Source organism: Haematobia irritans, chromosome 1 (assembly GCF_050003625.1).
Source record: "Haematobia irritans isolate KBUSLIRL chromosome 1, ASM5000362v1, whole genome shotgun sequence".
NCBI lineage: Eukaryota > Metazoa > Arthropoda > Insecta > Diptera > Muscidae > Haematobia > Haematobia irritans.
Genome location: NC_134397.1, coordinates 85125607 through 85148730, shown reverse-complemented (window position 1 = coordinate 85148730; position 23124 = coordinate 85125607). Strand labels below are relative to the sequence as shown.

The 23124-nt window shown below is 33.7% G+C and overlaps 1 protein-coding gene and 3 long non-coding RNA genes across 4 annotated transcripts in view; 2 read left to right on the top strand and 2 right to left on the bottom strand.

Moving 5' to 3' along the window:
* LOC142221334 (uncharacterized) lies at window positions 1-748 on the top strand. The gene is made up of 2 exons (XR_012717995.1): window positions 1-104; window positions 539-748. It is a non-coding gene; the product is annotated as an uncharacterized LOC142221334 (long non-coding RNA).
* Window positions 749-2730: 1982 nt separating this feature from the next.
* LOC142221333 (uncharacterized) lies at window positions 2731-4029 on the bottom strand. Its single transcript, XR_012717994.1, has 2 exons — window positions 3768-4029; window positions 2731-3566 (listed from the first exon to the last, which is right to left on the bottom strand). It is a non-coding gene; the product is annotated as an uncharacterized LOC142221333 (long non-coding RNA).
* A 2159-nt stretch (window positions 4030-6188) lies between these two features.
* alpha-Cat (catenin alpha) overlaps window positions 6189-23124 on the bottom strand; it is a 28390-nt gene continuing 11454 nt past the window's right edge. The window contains exons 5-12 of the mRNA XM_075291038.1: window positions 17365-18049; window positions 17154-17305; window positions 16801-16873; window positions 16645-16712; window positions 16406-16587; window positions 16096-16336; window positions 14927-15043; window positions 6189-6632 (exon numbers count right to left, since the gene is read on the bottom strand). Of these exons, the coding sequence (XP_075147153.1) occupies window positions 6468-6632; window positions 14927-15043; window positions 16096-16336; window positions 16406-16587; window positions 16645-16712; window positions 16801-16873; window positions 17154-17305; window positions 17365-18049 (1683 nt within the window). The 3' untranslated portion in view covers window positions 6189-6467. The remainder of the gene's footprint in view (window positions 6633-14926; window positions 15044-16095; window positions 16337-16405; window positions 16588-16644; window positions 16713-16800; window positions 16874-17153; window positions 17306-17364; window positions 18050-23124) is intronic.
* On the top strand, window positions 10095-11096 carry LOC142239756 (uncharacterized). The gene is made up of 3 exons (XR_012723108.1): window positions 10095-10409; window positions 10503-10808; window positions 10895-11096. It is a non-coding gene; the product is annotated as an uncharacterized LOC142239756 (long non-coding RNA).

Sequence of the window (23124 nt, the reverse complement as noted above, 5' to 3'; positions counted from 1 at the left end):
ATTTTTTGTGAAACGCCAAGCGCAACCAGCTTGTTATATTTTATTTAAATAAAAACGAAAATAAAGTTCTGAAAACATAGATATTATGCTTAAAATTGTGAAAGGTATATGGTGAACAATTTTCGACTTTAGGCCGGTATGCACCTCTAGCGAAAAATTTCATTCCCATAAGAAATGCATTGCTATTTATGCTAACGAAATTTTCGGTAGCGTTCAATTTCGTAAGCTGGTACGCACCTCTAATGAAAATAACAGGGTTGTCAAAAGCATGTTTTGGCAGCAAACATTTAATTTATTACAATCATTGTGTGCGTAAAAGTTTTAAAAGGTCTGTAAATAATAAACAATTTATTTGAGGAATGTTTGGAACATATATTAACAATTTTTAAAAGCGATTAGCTGGTTTATAATTTGTGTACACAGCCCTGTTTTTTTGTTGTAGACTTAAATAAATTTTTGCTACCGAAAATTTCGCTAGAGGTGCATACCGGCCTTTTCCAAATAGAATAAAGTGATAGTTTTTCAAATATTTTTCCAGGCACGCTATCTCCATCGAAAATAAACAAACTGGCTGATAGACGCTGCAATATGTAACTTGCTACTTAAAACTCAACATCATTCTTTTATTAATGCAAAAAATTATGTTAATTGTGATGAGATAAATCGAAAAATGTTATATTTATAAGAAATTATAAATGTTTAATCAAATCAATAAACATCTACACAATCGTGTTTTACTTGACCACAATGATTCTTCTACAATTACCTTAAAATGCACTTTTTCTGATAGTTTGCAGGGGTTCTTATTGGCGTCCTTCGAAATTGATCTAAATAGGCACCTAATAATTGCACTGATGAGAAACTTTTTCGTAGTAACTTGGCGTGGTACAACTTCTCAATAGTGACGGCGCTTTTCCGACGAGTTTTTGATGTCGTATATGATTGTTTTCGACGTAGTGGGGATTCTCAGAAGCGCTCCCAAATTCAAAAAATGTTGGCAGGGAGGCTTAAAAGAAGGTAAATTGCAATTGTCATCGATTACGGCAATAGCGACGTTGCCAGAATCGAATTTTTCGATCTCAGCCTAAAATTATACCGCATCTATTTTCTATAATAAACCACCCAACTGGGAATAACTCTATGAAAGCAGATTTGAACATGATTAAAATTGGATGGTGGAACGAATACCCTAAAGCGCAGCACATTTTTTTTTTGAGCAAGTTTTGTATCATTAAATTCAATACAAATTGTTAATTTCAACAAAATATACTACAAAAGAGCATACCATTCGTACATTTCGAAATGTTCATTTATAATCACAGTGAGAAAAGAATAGAAGTTACATGCAATTCTATAAGTTGTTGTAGGTTTTCCATTATTTGTCGTTCACTTTATTTGCAACGGCTAAATTTCTTGCTAAAATATCAGAACCACCCTGCCAGCATCATCCTCATCGCTACCACAGACTCGTAAGTGACACTGCAACAATCGCCAACTGTGATGGGGGAAGCGTATGAAAAAGTATGAAATGTACATGAAAGTATTTTGCCATTGTTACAAGAGCCATTAAAATTGTAAAAGGTATATTGGTGAACAATTTTTGACTATGCAAATGGAATAAAGTGATTGTTTTTCAGATATTTTACAGACACGCTGCCTCCATCGAGAATAAAAACGCTGGCTGATAGACGCTGCAACATGTAACGTGTCACTTGTAAATCAACATCATTATATTATTAATGAAAAAATTATGTTAAATGTGGTGTGATAGCGGTATAAATGTTATATTTATAAGAATTTATAAATGTTTAATCAAATTAATAAACATCTAAACAACCGTGTTTTACTTGGCCACCATGATTCTTTATGCACTTTTTCTGATTGTTTGAAGGGGCTCTTATTGGCGTCGTTCTAAATTTATTAAAAGGGCACCTAATAATTGAACTCATGCGATGCTTTTTTTGTAGTAACTTGGCGTGGTACAACTTCTCAATAGTGACGGGGCTTTTCCGACGAGTTTTGGATGTCGTATACGATTGTTGTCGAAGTGGTGCGGATTCTCCGAAGCGCCGTCAAATTCAAAAAATGTTTGCAGGGCAGTACCCACTTTTGTACTGCCCTGTATTAAAAATTTTGAAACAATTTTCGTCACCCCAATAAACACAAACGTTTGAAAAATGCTAAATTTCAACAATTTTTCAAACATTTTTTCAAAGGATTAGGGTAATATTCAAGTTGAGAAATTGTTGAGAAAATCGCGTTCTCAACAAAAAACAGAAATTACCCTCAACAGTGAAATTCAACACATTAGCAATAATATCTCAAGTGTTATCCTCAAATTGAAATGTATCGCTACTCAATAATATGTCAAACAATTTTCGATGCGAGTCAAATTCAAAATTATCATCGTTGCAAATACTTTTCAACCTAAATTTGTATGAATGATGTCCCCACTTCAAATTGAAAGTCAAAGCCAAAATTCTATGAATTTTGTACAATTTATTCATTTTCATCAAAATAAATGGCCTGTTCCTGTATATCGAACGAAAGCTTTCTTTCGTATTCCAAACGAAAGAAAATTGATTTTTGTTCTTTTATTTCGAAAGGCAAGTCACTTCATATTTTGTTGTCGAGTAATAAACGAACATATACAATAAGTGCATATACATATACAACATATACAATAAGCAAAAGCGTTGTTAACATTTGAATGAATTCTCAGGCCAAAAATTTAAAAATACTCATTTTTAATAATCAATGTATTCTCATACAAACGAAACGAACTTTCAAAAATAGAAAAACCCAAATTCATTCGAATTCGAGTGACTGCCTTTCTTTCGAATGGGTTTTCGTTCGATATACAGGAACAGGGCAAAAATATATAATAATACACTACACTACATAATACACTACAATACTAGTATTAATTAATAATAATCTTATTAAACATATCAACAAATAAGAAAAAAAAAAACAAACAACAAAACTTTAAATATCTTAAACATTATTAGTAAGCACTTTTACATTGATAATTCGATTTCCTTCCTTTTGGTGTCATAAAACAGCATTAAAATTTATTAACATGCGGGCAATTTGAAATTAGGAACGTACTGGACCGCGTGTTAGAATTGATTTCCAGCAGAAGGAATTCACAAAATATCCATTTTAAACTGATAATAGCATATGAATTAAACTGACGATGTGATGCACATTTTCATCCAGAAGTTGTTGATTTCAACAATTTGTTGTTTTTAACAAATTTAATTGGTTGCACTTGTAATGTTTCTGGAAACTTTTTCTTGTCGATAAGCCACTCATTTTTCAGCTTCTTAATGTTTGCAAGAATGTAGCATCCAAAGATTTTAGTTTTCTGCAAAGAGATTTAAATTTAGTGACTTCTCTAAAGTGTTGATTTAACTTTTCATATTGACGTACCAATTATTATAAACTATTTGAAGCAGTTCCAGTTAATTGTCCACCATTTTTTCATCGGTCAGCTTTTTAATGTTTTCAAGAACGTAGAATCCATAATTTTAGTTTTCTGCAAAGAGATATACATTTAGTGACTTTCTTAAAGTTTTATTTCATTTTTTATTTCACTTACTTATTTTTATAAACTATTTGGTTATTTGTCTAAAATTTTCCATTTTTTTTCTTGCAATTGACCACGAACTTCGTTGCACAAATAAGTATTGAAAACCACATGGTTTTTTCGTTGCATTTTAGGGTAGTGGTTTGTCAAAGTTTTCTCATATTATCTTCAACACCTTTTCAAAGATTTCGTCAACATTTTGGCAAATTGGAAGTAATTCGCAAATAATTTGAAGATGTATTGAAGATGAGCTATTTCAAGTCAAGTTGAATTTATGTTGAAAATTATATTTACCCTCAAACTGAAAAGTTGTTGCATTTGAAAAACGCTCATCCTGTGTTTATTGGGACTTTTAGACATAAAGTCAAAATATCTGTCTTGCCTTCATGTTGAAACTGATTTGAGGCGTACTTTATCAGTAATAGTACCAAATATTAAAAATCTAGCTAATGAAAGGAACAATTGCCAAATTTCCCACTAATTGATAAACTCTTTTATATTGATATTCACTAACATTTTTATTTTTAATTATTGTTAATCATATTTTCTGCTTTTGTTAATATTTATTTCTGTTTGTTTGGAAAACAAAATTGGTTTGTTTGGGTAAACAAAATTGGTTGTATAGAATTAAAATTTTGACAAAATTTTCTATAAATTTTTAAAAAATTTTTCTATAGATATAAAATTCGACAACATTTTGAATAAAAATAAATTTTGACAAAATTTTCTAAAGAAATAAAACTTTGTCAAAATTTTCTGTAGAAATACAATTTTGACAAAATTTTCTGTAGAACTAAAATGTTGACAAAATTTTCAATATAAATAAAAGTTTGACAAAATTTTTAACAGAAATAAAAATTTGACAAAATAAATACTCTATAGAAATAAAATTTTGACATAAAAATAATAAAATTTTCCAAATGAAATAAAAGTTTGACAAAATATTCTAAAGAAACAAAATTTTGACAAACTTTTGTATAAAAATAAAATTTTGGCAAAATTTTCTATAGAAATAAAATGTTGGCAAAACTTTCTGAAGAAATAAATTTTTCCAAAATAATATTTTTGAGTAGTTTTTGGTAAGATTTTCTTTTCTAAATATTTGTAGATTATTTTTGTCTCAAATTTCGACCGCGACTGTAAGGTTCACATTATTTTAGTACGCGATCGATAACTTCTTATCTAGAAAGTGTTCGTGTGGAAGCGTAATATAGAATCACATGCTTTTTCGACTAAAATATTCTTAAAATTCAATAAAATCATGTTTTTGACTATGGCTTTTACAGAATCGAGATTTTCTTCCCGTATGAAATTGTCTGTTTTGCCAAATTTGTAAAAGACTATTAGCAAATAAGCTTATTAAAGATTTTCTCAAAATATTATTTATTTTGTCGAAAATATTGTACCATATTGCACCTGAAATCGGCTCAAAAATGTCTACTAAATCATTCGCAGGGGTACTACGGTAGGACCAGGATGAAAAAGTATTGAAAACAGTACCACGAGGGCGGTTCGGAAACTTCTTAGTCTATCAATGAAAGAGAATAGTTAGTTTTCAAAAATATTTTTATTTTTCAATATAATCTCCTGAAACTTAAATACACTTAGTCCAGCGCTTTTCTAGCAATTCTATCCCTTGATTTAAATAGTGCGCTGGAGCGTTGTCTTGATGAAAAATTATTTTTTTTGGGTTTTATGGCTTACAGGACGTTTTTCTCGAATTTGTACATTTGATTGATCCAAAAGGTTGCAATAGTACTCTGAATTTATTGTTTTACCCTTTTGCAGATAGTCAATCAATAAAATACCTTTGAAGTCCCAAAAAACCGTTGCCATAACCTTATCAGCCGATTGAATTGTTTTTGCCTTCTTTGGGCACTTCCTCCAGCTTCAGTCCATTGTTTGGATTGTTCTTTTGTCTCTGGAGTAGAGTGGTGGATCCATGTCTCATCAACAGTTATGAAACGAAACAAGCTTGAGAAGTGTTCATTCTTATGCGTTTTTGATCGACTGTTAACAAATGTGGCACCCATCTTGCCAAAAACTTTTTCATCTGTAGTTCTTCATGCAAAATTAAATGGACTCGATTATTTGAGATGCCCATGATGTTAGCAATTTCACGCACTTTTATTCTTCGATCATTTAATACCATATCATGCACTTTGGCTACAATTTCTGTTGTTGTTGCTGTTTTTGGACGTCAAAAATATGGTAGTCCATTTACTGGATGCTTACCGTAGAAAAACGTTCTCAATATTGTACATATTTCGTCGATAATAAAAAATGCATCTAAGTAACACTGATATATAAATCAAAGTCATTCGGGAATTTAAATTATGGGGTAGTTTTCGAATGTCTTCTGTAATGGACATCGGTATTCAAGGGGTTAATCTAAAACGTACACCCAAAAAAAGTGAAGTTTTGAAAATATATCGTTTTTATAAAAAATAAAGTGCTTGTATGGAGACTTTTTGATTCGGTGTACTTTTAAATTAGCATTAGCATACTTACAAGATATCTACAAAACAAGAATATTATTGTTTTATTTCACCAATTGATGATTGATGTTTTTTACAATATAGAAGACAGTTTGAAATTTAATGAAATAAATGTTTTATATTTGTGTTTTAAATTTTTGAGTTATAATAAAGTATTATTGGACAGTTACGTCCGTGAGTACTAATTTTAAATGTAACGTGCATACATTTGTGATACTTCCGTAAACCACATAGACAATTGTAATCAATAGCATTGCGATATTAAAAACTACAAAGTAATAATGCAACTCGGCAACTTTCTTTCCATAAGTATGAGACACACCACAATTCTTGTATATGATATTTATAAATTACTACATAATTTCTTATTTGAAAATTCAAACAGCATCTGCTGGACTCTGGAATTCGGAAAGCGCATGTATCGGATTTTGTATCTTCTTTTGGGAACCCTTGCGTACCTTTGCACGTACTTCTTCCGGTTTTTCAGGTCGCACCAAGGGCTTTTTCTCTGGAGCTTTCATTTTCCATACCACGATAGGAGACTGAAAATAAATAAAAAACAAGTTTTAAATAGGAACAAAATTAATCTAAATGCATGCTATTGTGCGATTGTTGTACAAATTAATATATACACACTTCTTCTTGCCATTTTTAGCTAAATTGTTTAATCAATTAATTTAATATGGCGTTTGAGTAATAGATGATATGGCCAGGGTTGGCCTGTCGCAAAATGTGACTTTTGCGACATACATTTACGACGGTATAATATCTATATCGCAAAAGTCGTAAACATAATGTAAAAAAAACTAATATTGTATAAAAGAAATTATAAACATTTTTTAATTTAATTTAGTTTGGCTCCCCTAGAAATGAATGAAAAACAAGTAAGGAAAGTCTAAAGTCGGGCGGGGCCGACTATATTATACCCTGCACCACTTTTCGATACCATATCACATCCGTCAACTGTGTTGTTAAACATACATTTAAACTCGATGAAACTCGATCTGGACAGGATTTAATGCACTAGGGTGGAACACAATGTTAGTAAAAAATATGGGAAATATTTAAATCTGAAGCAATTTTAAGGAAACTTCGCAAAAGTTTATTTATGATTTATCGCTCGATATATATGTATTAGAAGTTTAGGAAAATAAGAGTCATTTTTAAAACTTTTCGACAAGCAGTGGCGTTTTACAAGGAAAATGTTGGTATTTTGACCATTTTTGTCGAGATCAGAAAAACATATATATAGAAGCTATATCTAAATCTGAACCGATTTCAATCAAATTTGGCGCGCATAGCTACAATGCCAAATCTACTCCCTGTGCAAAATTTCAACGAAATTGGGCCAAAACTCTGGCTTTTAGGACCATATTAGTCCATATCGGGCGAAAGATATATATGGGAGCTATATCTAAATCTGAACCGATTTCAATCAAATTTTGTACAGTTGACTATACGACTAAGTGTTATGTTTGTACAAAATTTCAAGCAAATCGGTATAAAACTCTGGCTGCTGGCTCCATATTAGTGCATATCGGGCGAAAGATATATATGGGAGCTATATCTAAATCTGAACCAATTTCTTCCAAAATCAATAGGGTTCTATTCTGACCCAAATTAGGAACATGTGCCATATTTGAAGGCGATTGGACTTAAATTGCGACCTAGACTTTGATCACAAAAATGTGTTCACAGACAGACGGACGGACGAACGGACAGACGGGCATGGTTATATCGACTCAGGGATCCACCCTGAGCATTATTGCCAAAGACACCATGTGTCTATCTCCTGTTCCACAGTGTGGCGCAGGGTATAAATATGCATGTAACAGCATATTTTTATTGAAAACTTAAATAGTTTTACATATCTAATTCGAAACTTTTTCGGGTTAGCGTTGTTTGGCTTGCAGTCTCCTATTGAAATAATTCTATTCTCTAGTTTACTTTAATAACACTAGTTTACACTGAAAATGTACTCTTTTGTATTTTGATCTGCTGAATTCGAAAAAAAAATGTTAAAAAAATTTTATGAAACCGTTTTTGAGATATCCTGTTATTTTTAGTTTTCATATTTGCATGATTTGACATCGAATTTGTTCACTCAATTGCTTATAACTTTGTCATTTTTCGGTCATTTTCTTCTAGTTGGTCTTATTACTTACGTTAGAGTATCATCAATACGACCATGAAGAAAAAAAATATTTTTCAATGGTTGTCCTTTTCCTGCGGAAAAGGGTCACTTTGACATTTATGCATCGATATTTTTTGAACCTCTTAACTTATTACAGATTATACGCGATTATTCATCATCTTAATACCTTTCATTTAAGTACCAACAACGATATAATCGGACATTTCTAACTCGAGATATAATTTATTTAGTGAAAAAAGAACGAAAAACAAAAAATAACGAGATATCTCCAAAAATCTTCCATATTTTTTTTTCGAATTCAGCAGATCAAAATACATAAGAAGAGTTGCCTCTCATCAAGTCTACATGTTTTTTTTTTTGTAAACTAGTGTAATTAATAATTGTATGAACATTCGTGAGAATTAAAATTTTTTCAAAATTTTATCAATAACATAGAGATTATGATAACATTGTAATTCCAATACTGTAATATTTAAGATAATTATCTTGTTGAATTGGCATATAATTCAATAAATCAATCAATCAATCAATCTTGGATATCATCGAATTCGCTGGCCAGCTGACGCGACATAAGTATTGAGTTCACACTACTTAACATGGAGAATTTGCTGTAATGTTCCAAATCGTATAACTAACTAGGGACTTTGTATTCCTAAAGACAGAAATTTGCAGATATTTAATATGAATTATTTAAACCACTTAATGTTTTGGATAAAAACTATAATTCGGTCTATTTATTGATTTCTTTAACTGATTCGATTCCTGCCATCAAGGAAATTATACTTAATTTGAACAGAGTTTCCGATCAAAGGGTTGTTGCCTTCTAAATTTCCAGCTGTATTGTAAAAAAATTTTGATCCTGCTCATCCAGTTGCTGTTTCTATGATCCTGCTTTCCGCGCCCTTACCGTCTATGATGGCACTTTTTAAGCTTTGTCTGGTTCAATGGGTCCCTTCAGACCCATCTGTTTATATATGTCAACGGGGTCCCTACTGACCCATCTCGAATAACTAGCTTGGGAGTCCCTTCTGACTCGCTGTGGTACTTACTGACCTATAGGGTCCCTTCTGTCCCTTCTGACTCGCTGTGGTACTTACTGACCTATAGGGTCCCTTCTGGCCCATTTGGAATATGTACTGACCTATAGGATCAAAGCAATAGAGAAGAGGCAAAATTGGCCAACAAATGTTTTGTTGAAAAACTCTAGGAAATAGCGACGAACAAATACAACAACCTTCAATACCATGGCGACGGGTTCTTTGCACCGATTGTCCCGATGCATCATCAGCGTATGTGTTGTTTCGTCCGTATTTTTGTGTTGGAGAAGGTGTGTCCCGGGGAGCCTTCTCCGTTTGCTTTTGGTCCAAGCCGGGATAGAGGAAAACCCCGGACCATGATACTGTGCAGTTTGCCGAAACCAAATTCACCATCACTCGCTTTCGGTGAGGTGCTTGGAATGGGTGCACTTCCGGAACTGCTCCGGCTTAACATCGCTACGGGAGTATAGTCATACTGACTACACACAAAAAATTATCACCAAAATTTTTTCAATTAAACACTTAATTGAATTTGGAAACGGATTCAATTAATATGTTAATTGATTCAATTAATTATTTAATCAAATCCGAATAAAATCCAATTAAAAAAATGATTGATATTTGTTACGTTTCCAATTAAAATATTAATTGATTCAATCAATTTGTTAATCAATTCGGAAATAATTTTCAATTACAAACGTGATTGAAATTTTTTCCGTTTCCAATTATATATGTGATTGATCCAATCACCTTTGTGATTGAAACTGTAAAATTTTGAGCAATGGAAAGAGCGAAAAGAGAACAAGAGAATGGGTATTTATTCAACAATGTATGATGGAGAGATCAGTCTGTGGAAGTAACTCGTAACGAACGGTTGGGTTTTTGTTTTTCGCGTAAATTGAAAAACATGATTGGCGACATTCTGTCTGCTGCATTCAAAATGTGTGCATAAATATTTTGAACGCAACAACAAATCATAGCAAAGGGTTGAAATAAATAAAGTGTGCAACAACAAACGGACACGTGGTAAAGGTTTGAAAAAAATATATGACAGAACGCATTTGAAATTACCTGTGTTTGTGTTTTGTGGTATTGTAAAAATGGAAAACAATCTACGTTTATTGAAGGTAAAAAATTGTGAAATGTGAATACCGTTTTCCATTGAAGCCTGTTTACATTAAACGGACTAAAATAATATATTTTTTATTCATTTCTTTTAGTGACCAATTTTATTTCGTGAAATTGACCAATCAATGCCATCAACTCCATAATTTTATCAAATATATAAAAATATGTTTGCAATAAAAAAAGTGGGAACCTTATTGATCTTTTAAAATTATAAATTTTTTTCACTCCTAGTTTTCTTAAAACCAAGAGCCGTATGGGTTTGTTGGAAGATTCACCTTTAAGTTGCGAAGTGGCGTTGGCATTCAATTGCATTTTTGTTTTACCTGCCTTTTTCAATTTGAACCCAAGTAGAGAGCAGTATATCTGATATATAAACTAATGAGCTGAATTATGTAATGGTAAAAAAGTTCTTTCTTTTGGATTTAAAAATATCCGAAAATAATAAAAATATGTATTTTCCATTTATATTTTTTTCTATTTCCAGAATTTGCAAAGTATCATCAATATAATACCAAATATTACATTGCTTTCCCATTATTTTTGTCTTTGATTGGTTCAAATTTTAATAGACGATTTTAATGTGTGAACATTTTGGAAAGGAATTGTTACTAAAATTATATTACTCAGCTCCTTAATACACCTTTTTATGCTAAAAGACTACAACTGCAAAAGAAGATTATAAATCTGCAACCTGAAACTAAGAATTGAACTTGTTATTCTATGCAGGTAATGTTTAACAAAATTAACTTTTAATTGAACAAAATTAAATTCGAATTATTCTGTTTACTTAAAAAAAAAACTAATTTAGCTTATAAGCTGCTGATTTATTGGAAATCTAGGCGCATCTACATATTAGAAGGAACATGATGACATGGTTATTATTATAAGGAAGATAATGATTTATATAATTTATTTTTTCACCCTATAGTTGTTATTGATAGTAGTTGTATTTGTAAGTTATGGTAGAAGAAAACACAAATGACAAGAACCAAATTTATTTGTCTATTGCATGATTCAAAAAATAATAAAATATTAAACATGTTTTACAAGAAACACATATTTTCTTTTATTTCAAAAGAAAAAAAAACTAAATACAATTTTGGGGTCCCAATATATAAATTTTTTGATCGAAATTTATAGCCAATTTCAATTAATTATTTAATTGAATGAATCAAATAGTTGATTGATTTTTGTCGCGAAATTAATTAAAATTTTAATTGATTCAATTAAAACTGTGATTTAATTTTATGTTAAAAATCAATCACGTTTTTAATTGATTCAATCACACAATTAATTGATTCCGTGACAAAAGTCAATTAAATTTTTAATTAAAAATCGTGTTGGTTTTCAATCAAAATGGGTGATTGATACTATCATTTTCGTGATTGAAGACATTTCAATTAAAAAAATGATTGAATCCGCGATTTTCGTGATTGAAATCAAAAAAATTTTTTTTGTGTGTACGTGGCAGGATGCTGTGCCAACGACAGCAGCAGTGGGTCATCAGACTATGCGACCCCCGACATATCCCGCACAACAATATTCCCGCCGCAGCATCTGACACCTAATATTGTTGTACCAGTTCCGAAAAGTGCATAATTTTTGCAATTTAATTGCAACGGGCTCCAAGGTAAGATTAGTTAGATCGTGGACTTTATGAATCGGAAAACGATCGGGGCCGCGGCGATCCAAGAAGCTAAGCTGAATGCAATATGCTACGAAAGGATCGCACAAGAAACGGAGGTGGTGGCCTGGCTTTCATATTACACCGCTCCGTGCAGTTTAGACCTATCCCGCTTGTGTCATACACTAGTGACCCGTATGTGGAATGTATGGGGGTAGCAGTCATGTCTGAGGCTGCCGAAATAGAGCTCTATCAATGTGTATATACCGCCGGTTGGTAGCTGTGATACAGGTTATAGCCCAAACATTGAGTGACTGTTGTGCGACCGATTCGTGCTAGGAGACTTTAATTCCCACCATGGACTTTGGCATTCTCTCCTAGGTAATGACCAGAGAGGCATAGCTTTGGCAGAGCAGATAGATGACTCCACATTTTGCACGGTGAACCAAGATGCCACACGAGAATTATGGGTGATTGCAGCAGTTCGCGAGATATATCTTTAGGGTCACCTGGTCTGATAAATCACGAACGCCGTGAATATAGAGATTAGTAAGATAGTCGAGGAGCACAAGCGGAACACTTGGTTAGAGCACCTGAAGCAATGTAACGTAGGCACAGTAACATGTAAGTTGTGGTCAACAGTGAGAGTCCTCTCGAACCCCGCTACTAAGGATGATGGTATTTCAGTCGACGTGACAGTGACTGATCCGAAGAGGTGCGCTATATTCTTCAACCGACTGTTTGTCGACAGCCTTTTCATGTCGTCTGCCCATGCCACTGCAATTTGTAATAAGCTACAAAGCAATTGACCGGTCAGTGGTAAACTATGCAGATCCAGAGTGGACACCGCAGACTAGTAATACGCAGTGGAATAACATACAGACCTGCCAGAACGCTGCCCTTAGAACTGCTACTGGGTCTCCGCAGCGCACCCCTTTATCACCTTTATGTGGAGACAAAGATCATCCCTGTGCGAAGACAAACTACATGCTGGGTTGTTATCGCAGTAATCATCCAAGCCACCATCTCACGGATACACAACCACCACCCAGGAACGTAAGGGTTGATATACATCATCTAGAGCGCGAGATCCAGTGCTACAAAAGATAGCCTCTAGATCAAGCAGTGTTGAACAGGATTCATGAGCATACTGTAGCTGAAGCGGTGAGAAGCTACAAGGTTAATCCTGTTCTCGGAGTCCGACCACCGCCCATAGCACCTCCCACGGCAGACTAGGGTAGTTTTAACCCAATTACGATCAGGCAAGTGCAGCCGCCGCCTACCTATCAGTGATTGATAGCAGCGTATCTGACGTATGTTGCCCAGCTAAACCAAACCAACTTACCACCAGATCACTCTGGACATACCCCACCATAGTCGCAGAGTTCCTCGATCTGGCTTCAAGCTGAAGTACCAAAGCGTATAACATAAAATGGATGAAATCACAATAAACTGTTACAACAACAACCTTGTCGGCAAAAAATGTATATTCTCTTGTTCATGAGAGTTTTCGATGTCAATATAGCGTGATATTTCAATGTTCAACATTAGAGTTGAATAAAAACATATGAGTCTTGTTATTTGTTGAGTTATTTCAAAAAAATATCCACGTGGCCAGGCAATATCCACGTGGCCAGGCAACAACATTGCAAAGTGGTGATTTCACAAAATTTGATATGCGATGACAACACTATATAATTTTTCCGCCAGAGAATTAGAAGGAGCATATGATGTATGGGCCTATAGTTAAATGCATATCGGCCAAAGGGACGCCAATATCAATCTGAAATGATTTCATCCGCATTCGGCGCATAAGAGAAACAGATGAAGGCGATAGGACTAAAGCTGGAACCCATACTTAAATACAAACACATACGCAGCTGAACATCATGTAATCGATTCAGTACCCGACCCTGAACACAATAAAACTGCTAATATGTGAGATATATTTCAATTTGACTCAAATTATTCAAATTTCGACCCTTTGTACATATGATTTATGATTTTGTTGTTGTAGCGCTTTGGAGTTGGTATTTTCGAGTTTTTCGGGAAATAAGCATACTCCATATGGGGGTTTGCAGTCCTTGGACAGGTTTGAAAACCCTGTGTCCGCCCCGGGCCGTAGACCCGACTTCAACGAGAGCGGAGTCTATATTAGTTATTCCATTTGGTTGTAGTGACTCTATAAGAATAGGCTTGAGGTAAATGTGATTTAGAGTAATTGCCCAAATCGGACGTACATATATATGCAAGCTATATTTAAATTTTTGCAAACGTAGCAATAATGTTAATTCTACTTTCTGTGCAAAGTTCCATGTAAATAGTAGTAAAAAGTTTGCCCCGACAGCCATATTTTACATTTATATGGCTGCCGGGGCAAACTTTTTTCTTTTTAGTTAGCAGACGAAAAATATATGATGTGAGCGTTATAATAAAGTGTACATAATCACTTGTCTCAAAATAATTCGTTTGTTCAGCCTGTGCGCTGTTTTATATTTTTATAAAATTAAACAAGGCCACAATTAAAAATTAATAAAAACTCAGGAATAAAATATTCTTTTCAATTCCAAATTTCAAAGACTATGTGATGAAAATTTTACTACATTTTAAAGTGTGTCCCTACAATCCCTTTATACCCTTCATCGCTTTATTTGCTAAGCATTAAATTAATCAATTAATTTTGGATGTAATTGGGCTTTACAAACATATTATGTAGTTATGTGATAAACGAAAAAACTAACAGTTGAATTCTTATAGAGATATCCATTAAAACTGTGTAAACTCATGTATTTTGAAAGGTTTTAGAAAAAAGGAAATAACTTGGAGTACATTTTTAGCATACAGTAATACAAAATTACTGGACAGTAGACTTAAAAATACATTATTACTCACCGTGACAGTTCCTTGTCTTGTGTATTTAGTGGATGCGACGTACGAGTATTTCACAGTTAAGACCACTGCATTCATCAGATTCTTAGCTGCTTGAATTAATGATGTTGCACTATCCAACTGCAATTAAATATATAGATTAGGATAATTTTGTAAAATAACAATTTTGCTTAAATATGGTAGTGTTTCGTAATTTGTTTACTATAAATAAATTTACTTTGGAAAAGACTTAGAAAATTCATTATGCGGTCGTTTTAAGCGAAAAAATTGAATTTGGGTAATAAAATTTCACAAAAAAAGTATATATAAATCAAAAAGAAAAAAAAAACAATCAAATTGAAATTAAAACTTTGACCCCAATGGGGCTTCTGTCCTGTGCCATTCATTTCCATATTGTAAATAGGGAAATATATACCAAAATATATACAAAAAAAAAAATAATAAAAAGGCAGCTTAGAATGATTTTGTGATTCATTTTTTTTTTTAGAATTCCAGCTTGCTTTTGTAAAATATTTGATTTAAAGAATTTCCAATAGTTAGATACACCATTTTAAAACCGTTCTTCAACTTTCGTATGTAATATATTCAAGAAAAATGCTACTATGCAGCGACATTACCAATTCACTGCAAACTGGCATCTGATGCCAAAATTGCTATTGGTGTACAAACTTTACTCCATTCTCGCCCAGCAAAACAGCGTCGCTAGTAGTAGTGAAAATGTTCTTTTTGTTTCTGGAAGTGGTGCAAAATAGGCGCAGAAGCAATGAATAAATGATCCTCATAATTGGTGGTAAGAATTACTTCAATTATTCTTACGAATCGCAACACATTTCCTCATATTTCGAAGCATACAATGTAGTTTCTGTAATACTGAAACGATCTTCCTTAATATATCTTGTTTTTAACGAATCTATTATACAAAAGCTGTATCGCCGATAGAATCAAACTCAAAAATTTTTGTATAAACTTAAAATTCGCTAATAAATTTACATACGTATTGAAACAAAATTCTTGCATTTAAAACAATTGGAACAGGCCCGAATATATATTTTTGTGATAACAGACAAAAATGTCTATAGTTTTGTAAATGCTAACGCTATTCTATATTATTCTAATAGGAAATGCAGGACTCAACCAACTACTAAGGGTATAAACAAAATGATTCTACTTACACCGGAAACAATTAGCTCTCCACTTATATTTTGAACGTCGGCCTTCACTTTAGAAGTAATCTGAATTTGATGACAATAAAGAGCAATGCGTTGCAAATAGGCCAACAAATCTTTTTTCGTCGAACTCTCGGGACATTGTTCCGCTATTTCTCGTGTCAATTTATCAAGTTTTGTACCAGCTTCAGAAATCTTCTTGGCGGCATTTATGACATCCATTGTAGTTTTAAGTGGACCACGACCACTATACGAATGCAAACAAATTAATGGAAATAAGAACAAATGCCAAATATGTCTCAATAAATGTTAGTACCGTGTAAAATCTGTCATTTCCATCATAATCATGCACATATGTTTGGCCAAAAAGATAATATCGTTTCCGGTATCATCCCACTTGGCCACTTCCGAATCGAACGTTAATTTTTCACGACGGAAAAGCTCAACTTGCTGCGCAATTTTCTGTTTGTCTTCCTCGGTCATCTTCCTCATAGCCTCCTGTATTGTTACACATTTAGTAAACAACAAATATTATCAAAGAAGTGAATAACATACCCTGGCTGTACAAATTCCACTAATATCTGGGTACTCATCAACAGTTTGATCGCCTGTATGTGCACTAGCTGTTAAATGTACAAATAAGTTATTTTTACGCTATTATAATAGTATGAAACATATATAAATGTTTCAAAACAGATGGCATGTACTTACATCGACTCCTTGTTTCCAATGTCATATCTTCAACCGGTTCAAATTCTGTATCAGTATCCAAATCTTCCGAGCTCTGCAAACAATTAAAAGATATGTTAGATATGTTTTATTTATTAAGCTGGCTATCTCTCCTTGTGAGATTTGTATCTTAGCCCTACTTGGGTAAAAAACTTTATATAAGAAACTGAGATATAGCAAAACAACGATGAGTTATAGAAACACGTTTGGAAATACATTGGCTACAAAAGTTTTATAACCAAATTGAGTAACTCCTCCAAACAAGCTATGTTTGCAAAGGAAACTAAATTGCAATCGCGAAAAATATTTCTTTACACCGTTTCTTTATGACTTACCCTGTTCATTAAAACTGCTCGACGTATTTCCCTCACGCCATCATATACTAAGCGTGACGCATCTATAAAATCATTTTCATCGACATCTTTGTTTGACTTGGACAATAGAGCTTCAACTGCCGCATCTACTCGTTGATCAAATTTCGACATAACTGGAATTTTAAATATGTAAATAACATTTTATTCTTAAGTTGTTTACCAAATAACTTACCCTGGTCACGCAATACTTTCACAGCTTCAAGAACTCGTTTTGTATAAATGCATGGTTCATAATTATCCATTTCAGCTTCTACAACATTACATACTCGGGCAGATCGTCCTTGTATAGCACCAGACGTGACACGCAAGTCCTCAGCATCACCAACTTGTAGAGCCATGACGCATTTGTTTACATCTTCAAGTATGTGATTTTCCGAAACGGCCAGAAAATCGTCTATAGTAGTTATGTCATCAACGGCTTCAGTTAGAATTCGAACTTGTACTTCCCAAGCTTGCCGATAAGCGGTCATATTTTCCTGTGCGACTTTAGAATTCGGTCGTACAGTTAAAATTGACGCAGCATTTATTACTTGAGGACAAAGACTCTCAATTTGCGCTGCGGCATATCGCACCATTTTAACTCCATCCTCATTGTTTGACATACTGCAAACTAAATTTGCAACTTCTACTAATTTTTCGGCATGTTTAGTGAATATTTCCGACTTTTCACGTACATTCTTTTCATTTCCTGTTTTTGCTGCTTCTATCAAATCAATAAGAGGTGTCGTTGTTTCCAAAAAGGAGTCCGAAACATGGTCCACCACCGCCTTACGTAATTGTCTACGAAGATCTCGAGTTTTTTTGCACATTTGATCGATGGCCCTGTCGAGACTGGGACTATTGTCTTTTTGTCCCATCTAAATAAAAAAACATTATTCTTTATTGATATAGATTAGGTTAGGTTAGTTATAGTGGCAGCCCAATATTTCAGGCTCATTTAAGGTAGAATTACATACGATACGTTCAATGCGTGCAATGCGTCCTATGATTGAAGAGTTGAAATTTCTCTTTGAAATCAAAAGCTCGAATAGTCTGCCGCAAACAGAAAAAATCAACCCTTCCATCAACGCATGGATTGACGCATGGTGTACCTTTAGACTATTCAGTTCATTGTAATACCACAGTGGTGAACTTCTCTCTTATCACTGAGTGCCGCCCGATTCTATGTTAAGCTCAATGAAAAGGGACCTCCTTTTTATAGCCGAGTCCAACAATGAATGTTCTGTGAAACCACTTAGAGAAGCTTTGAAACACTCAGAAATGTCACCAACATTACTGAGGTAGGATAATCCATCGCTGAAAAACTTTTTGATGTTTGGTCGAAACTGGGTTCGAACTCACGAACCTGTGTATGCAAGGCGGGCATGCTAACCATTGGACCATGGTGGTTATTGATATACAGTGATGTTCAAAACATTTCCAACTAGCCCTACCATGAACTTAATCTAGATATACTATGAGCGTCAAATGTGTGTCAACACCCAAAAAAAATTTGCTTTTCGTAAGATTATTGAAAACCCATAAAACATATATAGGTTTTATTCAACCAAATATGAAGTTTTTTTCAATCTTATGAAAATAAAAGTGAAAAAAAAAACAGCAATAACTTTGCAAAATTCTTTCTTAAAAATATTTATATAAAAAACTCAACATTTTACGCGTCAAAAGTGCGTCAACACTTGGATCACAACTCATTTATTATTGACTCACTTGGCGTACCGTTATATTCACCGTTATTTTTGCACGAAGTAATGCTAGAAAATGATTATTTATATTAGCTTTAGTCATTCCTAATTGTTATTTGAAGTGAAACGATCGATTTAATAGAGAAATCGTAGTCAGAACCATGGGAACTGAAATCTCCTTAGAAACCACGAAAATCATCATCGATTGAAGGGAAAATGGCAAATGGTTCCACGAAATTTCCAAAATTGTTGGAAGACACCACACAACTATAAAGAAAATTGTAGATAAGTCTGGCCGTCCAAAACGATTTTGGGTGTTGACACACTTTTGAGTATATCGCATAATAATAATTTTATTGTTTTCCTTCCACTTACTAAATAATCTTTATGGAGTGATTTTGCCAAAATCTTATTGGACAAATGAATGGGCTTTTATAAAATACTGATATTTCGACCTATTCAATACATTTGCAACTACTTAGCACCCTGTAATATTTTCTTCTTTAATGACATTAGTTTTGTGGCTTTTTACCTGAAATAGTTATAAGAACCTAAAAGAGGATCGATTTAACGTAAAAAAGGGCATTGTAGGAATATCGTTTAGTTCAATGCCTAATTTGGCCATAAAGTGATCGTCATAGGCTTTTATGCTCTATTTTTGGAATAATTCGATCAAATGACCAGCAATAAGTATAATCAATTAATTAAAAATACAAAAAATCGATGATTTCACAGTTGGGGTATCACAAAAATTAACATCGGAAAATCTAAAGGAGTCAAAAATTAATATCAACTGGATATATCAACCATAGCGATCAAATGTAGAGCTTTATAAGTCGGAGTGTGATTATACAAAAATGTCAAAAACCAATTATTTCCAAGAAAAATAAATTTTCACAAAAGTACCTTAAATGGCCTGAGGAGCAGTGGAAATGTGTTATATTTTCATACGGCTCAAAATTTAACTTGCATGGATCGGATGGTAGAAATTTAGTACGAAAGCTGAAAGGAGGAGTGTTAATCCAAGAAATACAAAAATGTCCGTCAATTATGGTGGGGTCTGGTGGTGTTTATCTGGACAAGTTATTGACCCAATTTATGTGATATTGCCATAAGCATTCCGGGAAAAGCCGTCTGCATGGATTAGTCAGCGCGATCATGACCTCCATCGAGCACAGGTATAGGATGATAAAACAATGAATTCCCGATGAAGAGTTGTAAAACAAAAAATTGGTATTAACTTTTTGCAAAAGGCATATGATATCTACTTGAACCTGCATCATAGGATATCATTGACCATTTAATCGTAACAAATGGCAAGAAATTGCGCAGAAAAAATCAATCGGCATAGCGTTAGTACCAACTATTAACATTTATCGTTAAAAGTTACAAAAATGTTTTGAACAGGTGAAAACTTTTATTTTTAAATAATTGTAAAAATTCGCGTTTTGTTTTTTATTGTTGGTTTGTACTTCAATCATATTTGTTGTTTTGATCTCAGCTTTAAAATCATTGTGTTGACTAAACTAACAGGTTGGCTGATAAGTCCCCGGTCTGACACATAGATGGCGTCGCTAGTATTAAATGCATATTATTTTTATATAGTACCAACCTTCAAATGATTCGTGTCAAAATTTGACGTCTGTAAGTCAATTAGTTTGTGAGATAGAGTGTCTTTTGTGAAGCAACTTTTGTTATTGTGAAAAAATGGAAAAAAGGAAATTCGTGTTTTGATAAAATACTGTTTTCTGAAGGGGAAAAATACGGTGGAAGCCAAAACTTGGCTTGATAATGAGTTAACGGACTCTGCCCCAGGGAAATCAACAATAATTGATTGGTATGCAAAATTCAAGCATGGTGAAATGAGCACGGAGGACGGTGAACGCCCGAAAGAGGTGGTTACCGACGAAAACATCAAAAAATCCACAAAATGATTTTGAATGACCGTAAAATGAAGTTGATAGAGATAGCAGAGGTCTTAAAGATATCAAAGGAACGTGTTGGTCATATCATTCATCAATATTTGGATGCGAGCTCACATTTAACCAAAAACAACAACGTGTTGATGATTCTGAGCGGTGTTTGCAGCTGTTAACTCGTAATACACCCGAGTTTTTCCGTCGATATGTGACAATGGATGAAACATGGCTCCATCAATACACTCCTGAGTCCAATCGACAGTCGGCTGAGTGGACAGCGACCGGTGAACCGTCTCCGAAGCGTGGAAAGACTCAAAAGTCCGCTGGCAAGTAATGGCCTCTGTTTTTTGGGATGTGCATGGAATAATTTTTATCGTTTATCTTTAGAAGGGAAAAACCATCAACAGTGACTATTATATGGCGTTATTGGAGCGTTTGAAGGTCGAAATCGCGGCAAAACGGCCCCATATGAAGAAGAAAAAAGTGTTGTTCCACCAAGACAACGCACCGTGCCACAAGTCATTGAGAACGATGGCAAAAATTAATGAATTGGGCTTCGAATTGCTTCCCCACCCACCGCCCCCAGCGACTTTTTCTTGTTCTCAGACCTCAAAAGGATGCTCGCAGGGGAAAAAATTGGCTGCAATGAAGAGGTGATCGCCGAAACTGAGGCCTATTTTGAGGCAAAACCGAAGGAGTAGTACCAAAATGGTATCAACAAATTGGAAGGTCGTTATAATCGTTGTATCGCTCTTGAAGGGAACTATGTTGAATAATAAAAACGAATTTTGACAAAAAAAATGTGTTTTTCTTTGTTAGACCGGGGACTTATCAGCCAACCACAAATTGGATTGATTGGATTGGTACTAATCAACTCTTAACCCTAGCTCTGGCACCAATTTATTTTGTGAATTACCTGCCGCTATTTAAATATGTAAATATTTTGTTTGTTATTTTTAGCTTTGTAACGGCTATTTTTTGGTCTGATATTCGTTACAGAGGAAATATTGTTGTTTTTTTAATTATCTGTTTGACATTATTGAAATCGGTTCAGAGTTAGATATAGCTCCCATACATTTCTTTCGCCCGATGCAGTCCTTTTGGACAAGTCCACAAACATTTCTTCTACTGTGCATATCGGGATCCCCTATTGATTTTTTCGACTTCCGACGCAGTCCTTTTGCAGGGATTCAAAAATGGAGTACTTCCGTCCTATGGCAAGCCAATGTAAAATTCATTGGAGACGATCCAAGTTAGCACTACTTACGGATTACAACTTGGGGATCCAAACTACTTTTTTGGAAGCTCGTTTTTTTTGCACTGGTACGAATTGAACACAATTTCGGAACACATATTTTTATCAAGTACGTTTTATTTCAGATTACTTTATGGCAAGCAAAAATAATACTTTGATTGTGTTGAGGTGGAAATTTTGTCCGATGCAAGAGAAAGGTCTCTGGTTGATAAAAGCCCCTGAGAAAATGGATTGCTTTGCTAGTGAGTTTTTATGTGGAAGATGTATCGTACTCAGTAGAGAGCATGCATGCGAGACTAATAGATAAAGAGAATGAGGAAAACGACAATGAACTATCTGAATTAGTGGCGTCGGTAGCAATTTTTGGTTGGTAAAGATGGATTTAAATTGGATAAAATTTTTCCAAAAACCCAATGGATACGAAAGCATAAAATGTTTGAACCCATACAGTGATTGGCTACTTCTTTTACGCCTGATGAAAGTAACAGATGTTATTCAAAAGTAAAAGATAAATAGTTTTAATTTACACTTCTCTTATTTGTATTATTTATTTTCATAAAAATAGTTGACAAAAATTTTCAACCCTGTCCAAGGACTGCAAACCCCCATTTGGAGTATGCTTATTTCCCGAAAAACTCGAAAATACCAACTCCAAAGGGCTACAACAACAACAACAAAAATTCAACTAAAAGTATTTTAAAGCACATATGTATATTTACATTTGTAAATTGCTGCAGATTATGAAGAAAAATTCAAAAATGTAATATTTACATTTATATATAGTGCCAATGCTAGGGTTAAGCATATTATCACTTTTGGTTTTGGACGTATTTTGTCCTAATAGAAATAAGCCGTACAGACCTGTATATCTCATGTAATACATCTTGTTTTTGAATTCAATTCTACGAAGGTCGATAAAGAACCGACCTGTAGATAACAACGAGTCAGAAGGTAATTCTGAGTAAATACATTACAGGATCTGGAACCGTTATTTTTTTTTTCGCGATTTTAAGAATTTATTAGTTTTCTTTTGAATCAATATAAAATGCAATGATTTATCAAGCTCGAGATCT